Genomic DNA, 7,500 nt, shown 5'->3' with positions numbered 1-7,500 from the left:
TCTTCATTCCAACAGCTTGGCTCAAAATAACAGTTTGTTTTTTGAAACCAGAAATAGCTTTTTTGATGGCTTCACCTTTTTCTTCTGAAGTTTTAAACTTAGATTGATGTTTGGTTTGAAAGTGCCTTTGTACACTAGATGTGCGACACACAACACTTTCGCAACAGAAAGCACAAACAGCACGATCCTTTTGTTCCACAAATCCATATTCTATTGTCCAATTGTCTTGAAATGGGCGATGATCAAGTTTTCTTTTCTTTTCAGTCATATCTAACAGCAGGGGTATTCTGAAAATATAAATAGGCCTAATTACGTAAACATCAATTATGATATATATAAAATACCAAACAAATTATTCTTGCCTTTGCTGTGGGAGAACCAGGATACATTTTAATAAAAATTGTGGAGAAAAATTATGTACAGGGTGTCCCAGAAAAAGTCTAAAGGTTTTGATTAGCTCGAGCTAGGATCCTATTCGTGCGTGGCATTCACAATTTAAAAAAAATATTTCATCCACGTATTCCTCCAATCATACCATTTTGTTTAGTATGAAGATGATCGAAATTGCTCATCTCTTCTAATCCCAGTTACGAGCTTGAAAATTAAAAGTACAATTTCAAGAATTTGAAAGGCAATTATACCTTATCTTGTATTCATATTCTGACCACTGAACAATTCTGTAACTCTAGCACCCTTCCTAAATTTAACACCCCTCAATTTCAAACAGCAAATAAAATGTTTAAAACTAATAATTTTCAAAATTTTTTTAGCTCATTGTGTTTAGGAAAGATTTTTCTTAAAGAAAAGTAAAACTTTTTAAAATAAAATCTCATATAATTAATTTTATCGTAAAAAATATCACAAAAAAGTCAAAGCTTCCTTACTGCGCGTGAGCGTTTTCACGTAATAGTTTCAATTTCAATTTGTAAATTTGTAAATTCTTGAAAATTTTCTATGATTTTAAAAATCGATAATTTTTTTTCTATTCATCAAATCCTTTTCATTTTTTCAGATTTTATGTAAAATTCTACGCTCTTTCGAATGGAAATAAAATTATTTTCTGAAAAATTCATTTTCATACTTCTTTTATTTATTTTTACCCCCCCCCTCTGTCTAAAAGTATGAAAGTATGAATTTCTATTAAAAATTCCTCTCGGAACACTCTAATTTATATCTTTATTTAAAGATCATAAAAAAATGAATAAAATAATGTGTTGTTTTTTTTTAAACCTTTATCCCTTCATTTTGAAAATAAACGCTAAAGTTTAAAATATGTACATTCTTTTATTTTTTAAAAAAGATTTATGAGCTGTGTAATTTTTTTATTTTTATCATGCTAAAAAAATTAAAGTTTCTTTAGTCTTTCCCTTAAAATTAAATTTGCTCTTTCGAAGATCTGCTAAAATAGCTATTTTATCTGTATCGGAACACTTAGTAAATGTTACGAAAAAAAAAAAACCATGTAAAAATATTTAAAAACAAAAAAAAAATATAAACTGAAAGTTATCCCTTCTATTTATAATCATTATTTAAAGCTTAAAGTACTCACAACAAACATTCTCCTTTTTTCAAATAGAGTCCACGTGTTTTTAATCTCTCTTAGAGCTGATGACAGATTTATGACAAGCTTAGTGAAAGAAAGGGTAAGTGGTAAGTTAGAGAGTTACAGTATAGGGAGATAACAAAAATGGAAGTTTGTTTTGTTTTGGTAAGCTTTAACCCCAAAATGACCCATTGCCAGTCATCGTCTCTTCACAAGGGATGGTAAATAGTGTCATTTAGTGTGAAAAAAGGAGGGGTTTTACATATTGTTCCAGAACATTATAATCATTTCTCACTCTTTCTCTCTCTTTCTGCTAAACGAACGACAGACAGACAGCCAGACAGATATTGAAAAAAAAATGACTACCAAAAAATAATTTGTTTCCTAATAAGGTTTATCATATTTTGAATATGGTAGCATATACTTAGTTTCATTACAAAACTTAAATAATAATAAAAAGCTAAAAACAAAAGTTTTATAATTACAAATAAAAATTTATATACTTTTCTTAACTTTTTTTCCGGCATTGTTTTTTTATTTGTATAAATATTAAAATAAATTTAAACAAAAACAAATAAACTCCATGTTACACGTGTTGTTATTATCACTGGTAAGTGTTTTATTTTAATTAAGATAATCATAGTCAAAAGATTTTTTGGTTTACATATACACTTTTTATAATTTCAAGTTAAATTTTATATACACTTCAAGGCATCCGTAGATTTCAAATGTCAGCGCTGCTGCTGATGTAAACAAAACTTCCGGCGATTCGTTGAAATTTTGGGCGGATTTTATCAACCTATCTCTGAAAATATTGCTTTAATTTCCAAATTTATGAATTCTTGATTATTTTTATTGTTGATTTTTGTAGAGGAATCATTCATTTACTTAATGGTCATTTATTTTCGTCTGATAAGTTACTTTTTATATATTTATTAGATTTTTTTATTATGATTTTTGACTAAATTTTACATTTGCAACTCTCTCACGCTACGTTGTATTTCATCTGGGTCGGTGAGACTGAGTCACCAGACTCAATTCAAAACGCATTTCAAAATTATAGTATCTGACAGAACATACTTTGAACGAGCATGGAGCATCTAACGCCTACGGTTCGCACGGACAAAAATAAAACGCGTTTTCTTGTTGTGGGCATGCACTTAGGTGGCAAGAGTACGCAAGAGATCGCAGATATCCTCATAATTCCAAGGAGAACTGTTTCCTTTTGGCTGTATGAAGTTTAAAAGATTTGGAGGCTCGGCGTGCCATTAGAATTGCTTGGCGTGCCACCTGTGGCACGCGTGCCGTAGGTTGCCGACCCCTGCAATAGAATATCGATTTCTCTGTTTGTCTTAATTTAATTTTGTTTAGATTTTCGGCAGTTGTTTTGCTCTATATATACATACATGTTTTTGTTTATATATATATATATATATATATATATATATATATATATATATATATATATATATATATATATACTAGCAGGGGTGCCCGGCGTTGCTCGGGTGTTTGGAGGTGTATGCTGTGCAAAAAAAGCAAAAAAAAAACAAAAAAAATGGTTAATTTTTTAAAACTTTGACCCTTATTATGACCTCTTAAAATTTATAGTTTCGGACTCAAATCACTTTATTAAGTTAGATCCAGGTTCAAGGAACCTATATCTAAAATTTCAAGTGTCTAGACCCAAAATTTTCGAAGGAGTTTGGTAGAGTTCTTAAAGGTCAAATCGTTGAAATTTGACCCCTTAACAGCCAAATTTCTGGCTGACACTCGTCACATCGATTTTCCCAAATCTCAGTACCCGGTATTTCAAATTTCGAGTCTATAGACTAAAAATTGACAGAGTTATTGCGTAGGGAAATGTACACAGACAGAAGACAGACAGACAGACAGACAGACACGTTCACTTTTATAGATAATATATATATATATATATATATATATATATATATATATATATATATATATATATATATATAAATGGTGGTAGGCAGTCAGACTCAAATCCGTACTGCGAAGGAGGCAAAAAACGACTGGCGTTAATCGTGACACCCTGCAATATATATATATATGTGTGTGTATGTGTGTGTGTGTGTGTGTGTGTGTGTGTGTACACTTATATGCGTCGGTATGGGAGTACGTATATATATATCTATATGTATATATGTGTGTGTATGTATAGATGTGGATGAATGCGCTTGTGTGCGCACTTGTGAGTGCAGCTGTTCATATGTGTGCGTGTGTGTATATATATATATATGTATTTACAGGTGTGAGTGTGTGTGCATTGACGTATGGGTTCAGATATTGAGGGGGAGGCAAATAAAATCAACACATCTACTTAAGAAAACAAGGTAGCGGCAGCCATATGCGCGGATGTGTGAGTGTGTGTGTGTTTTGTGTGTGTGTGTGTGTGTGTGTGTGTGTATATGAGCGGGTGGGCATACATAAACTCCAGACAAGCAATGTTACCCTTTCCCCCCGTCTCATACCTAGAACCATAATAAATTTATAATTCCAATAGGAATTATCTGTCTGTGTCTGTTCATCATTTTCCATGTGTATGTGTACGTACGTCTATAAAGGTGTGTGTGTGTGTATGTGTGTGCGTGCGTGTGTGCATATTCTGTGTATGTACAGGTATGTGTAGAATCATGTGTGGTAATGTACGGGTGTACATGCATATATGCGAGTGTGTACGTTGGGGACCATGGGTGTCCACTTCAACATTGTATGAAAGACTTGGTTTTGAATATTTTATATTTAATCTGTATATTCATATACGTGTAAATGCGTGTATCTATATACGTCGTATCACTTAGTTGATCGTCTAGTGTGTATATTTTAATATTTATGCAACAGTTCTAACAGGAAACGATTGATGCGGATGTATCGAAACAGTTGTAGACAAACAGTTCCTTTTAACAGGTGTAAATAACACAACACATACCTGAATTATTTACGAACATTTATCTTCATGATCCGGCCGGCATCTTCAGAGATTGCACGTTTTTACATCTTGGCTGCCTGAAATAACGCCGCCCCCCTGTGCCATGGAGAGACCAACTCCCCTTTTTGAGTCGTCCGTTCTCTTTGATTAGCTAACGACTGCCTAAGATATCCCCAAATCTATATTTCATCACGTGTCTCATTACGTGTCTCAGACCAACAGATGGTGTAACCCCAATCTAGTTATTTGTTCATGCAACCTAAAAATCATGTTTACATCTATTTTCTATTTTCACATCCTTTTTGCGATATTTATTATATTATATGTCAATTTTTTTTCCAAATTTAATTGTTTATTTTTCTAATCATAATAATTGATCCAGCGACCCGCCGTCACTCGAATCAATTAATAATAATAATAATAATAATAATAATAATAATAATAATAATAATAATAATAATAATAATAATGTTTTGACCCTTGGCCCTGCTTGCCACAGTTAACACAGATACTACGCTATGATCACAGCCCAAAGGATCACAGCATTACAGTCAGACCAAAGAAGGAAACCTATTAAAACGAGAAACACAGTTCAATTTATTTTTGTATGTAAAGAAATAACCGGGTGGTGATTATGATTTGGAAGGAAACGTGGCTGTATAGTTTATGAATGGAGTGAGGTATGGTAAATAAAGGGAGTAGGGGTGAGGGTGGGAGGGACGAGAGAAGAGGAGGGAAGTACGGTTCGGCCTGGTTAGGCCGTCACAGCGGGCATCGGTTTTCTTTTTAACTAGACGGTTGTCTTTGTGTTTGCTTTGACCTGAAGTTATATTATACTTCATATGTAACCATTGAAACACGTATGCACATGTGTAACCAATAATGTTTGTATAATAAGGAGATTATATAACAGCTCTGTCCTCCATTGAGCACTCTTTAATAATCACGCGGGTTTCATTGGATTTACATCCAGGAAACCAATCTATATAACACTTATAAACACACACACATACATATATAGTTTGTTTATTATACAAACATTATTGGTTACATATGTGCAGACATGTTTCAGTGGAATCTCAATTCAAAAAGACCACCTCATCAGACCAAAACGTCATTAAATCAATAACGTCCCCTTTTTGAGTCTAATGAGGTGGTCTCTTTTAATTGAGATTCCACTGAAACAGGTATGCACATATCGCCAGATCACCGAAGTTAAGCAACGTTGAGCCTGGCTAGTACCAGATGGGCGACCATTTAGGAATTCTAGGCACTGTATATGCTCTCCGCTTATCTCGGCATTGTGGTTGGTCATTGCGAAACTCTTGCAACAAAAAGTTCACTTGCAGACATCCTTACAGTGGGTGTCCATAGTCTGTCAAGACTGAAGGAAACCTTTTATATATATATATATATATATATATATATATATATATATATATATATATATATATATATATATATATATATAACAGTGAGAATACGTGTGTGTGACGACATTTCTCAACTCAAGGAATGTTTTATCTACAGACGTGAAATTCAGTATATAGGATATTCAGACATGTTGAAAACTTCAAACCGTTTTCATCTGGGGGAAAAAAACTGATAAGGAGGTAAAATGAAAAAATTGGTACGTGGAAAGCCACCGGATTTTTATCTGTTTTCAACTGTTTTACGACAGTGCATGCGCGGTCGTGAAATATGAGACCTTCTTTATTCTAAGTATGAGTTTGTTTAGTTTCTTTTTCATTTTTAAAAAGAAATTTAACTTACGTTTAAAACTTACGGTATTTCTGTTTCTAATAAATAAAAATTCGGCATTAATTAATATATAATATTTATGCGTACTTTATGATTAGGAAACGCCGGGTATATCTTCTGGCATATATATATATATATAACATGTTTTATTAACTATTTGCTAAGGTATTTTGGTTTTTGGTCCAGAGGGGGAAAATTGCGCCTCTTTTATTATATATAAGGATAAAGTTGCGATTTCATATATATATATATATATATATATATATATATATATATATATATATATATATATATATATATATATATATATAAATATATATATATAAATATATATATATATAAATATATATATAAATATATATATATAAATATATATAAATATATATATATAAATATATATATAAATATATATATAAATATATATAAATGTATATATATATAAATATATTTATATATATAAATATATATATATATATAACATGTTTTATTAACTATTTGCTCATATATATATATATATATATATATATATATATATATATACATATGATGACATCCTTCATTCTGTCTTGACAAACTATAGGTACCCACTGTAAGGGTACCTGCACGTGAAATTTGTGCGGCAAAAGTTGCGCAATCTCCAACCACGTCTCTTCTGAGTCAACATTGTCGTATACCAGTGGCTAGTGAAGGAGCAGAACGACTGGAAACAATGCCGAGATGAGCGGAGAGCAAATACAGCGCCTAGGATTCCCAAATGGTCACCCATCTCGTACTAGCCAGGCTCAACGTTGCTTAACTTTGATGATCTAGCAAACGTACCCATATATAAAGCTGAACGTCTGTGTGTATGTCTGGTCACAAATAGGCTCCTATATGGTTGACTATTATAGAAAACTGATCACATATAATGATAGAAGATGTATCGAGACACAGGAATGGGTATGTGTATCTGGCATAATGATGATTCATTAAAATTGTGGGGTCTGCGTTCGCGCCTGGTCCACAAAGTATGGAAATAAAAAATTAAAAAAAACAAAAAAAAACAAACATTTACAAGTGTTTTTTATATAGATGTACATAATAATACTTTGATAATTATGTTTTAACTTAAATAGGAATGGTATAATTAAATTGTGGGGCCTGCGTTCGCGCCTGGCCTCCATAGAATGGAAATAGGCACAAACTTTAATAAAGACTTTCCATATCTATCTGCGTAAGTATACTTTGATAATTATGTTTCAGT

At 32.0% G+C, this 7,500-nt stretch overlaps 1 protein-coding gene across 1 annotated transcript in view; it reads right to left on the bottom strand.

Moving 5' to 3' along the window:
- The window catches only part of LOC145266331 (general transcription factor II-I repeat domain-containing protein 2-like), a 4,611-nt gene extending 1,770 nt beyond the window's left edge, over positions 1-2,841 (bottom strand). Inside the window, exons 1-2 of the mRNA XM_080121919.1 lie at positions 1,550-2,841; positions 1-287 (exon numbers count right to left, since the gene is read on the bottom strand). The exon at positions 1-287 is cut by the window's left edge and continues 1,770 nt beyond it. Coding sequence (XP_079978045.1) covers positions 1-268 — 268 coding nt within the window. The 5' untranslated portion in view covers positions 269-287; positions 1,550-2,841. The remainder of the gene's footprint in view (positions 288-1,549) is intronic.
- Positions 2,842-7,500: the final 4,659 nt, after the last annotated feature.

Source organism: Euprymna scolopes, chromosome 41, assembly GCF_053919585.1.
Source record: "Euprymna scolopes isolate OS-2025 chromosome 41, ASM5391958v1, whole genome shotgun sequence".
NCBI lineage: Eukaryota > Metazoa > Mollusca > Cephalopoda > Sepiida > Sepiolidae > Euprymna > Euprymna scolopes.
This window is presented reverse-complemented; position numbering and strand designations above follow the sequence as displayed.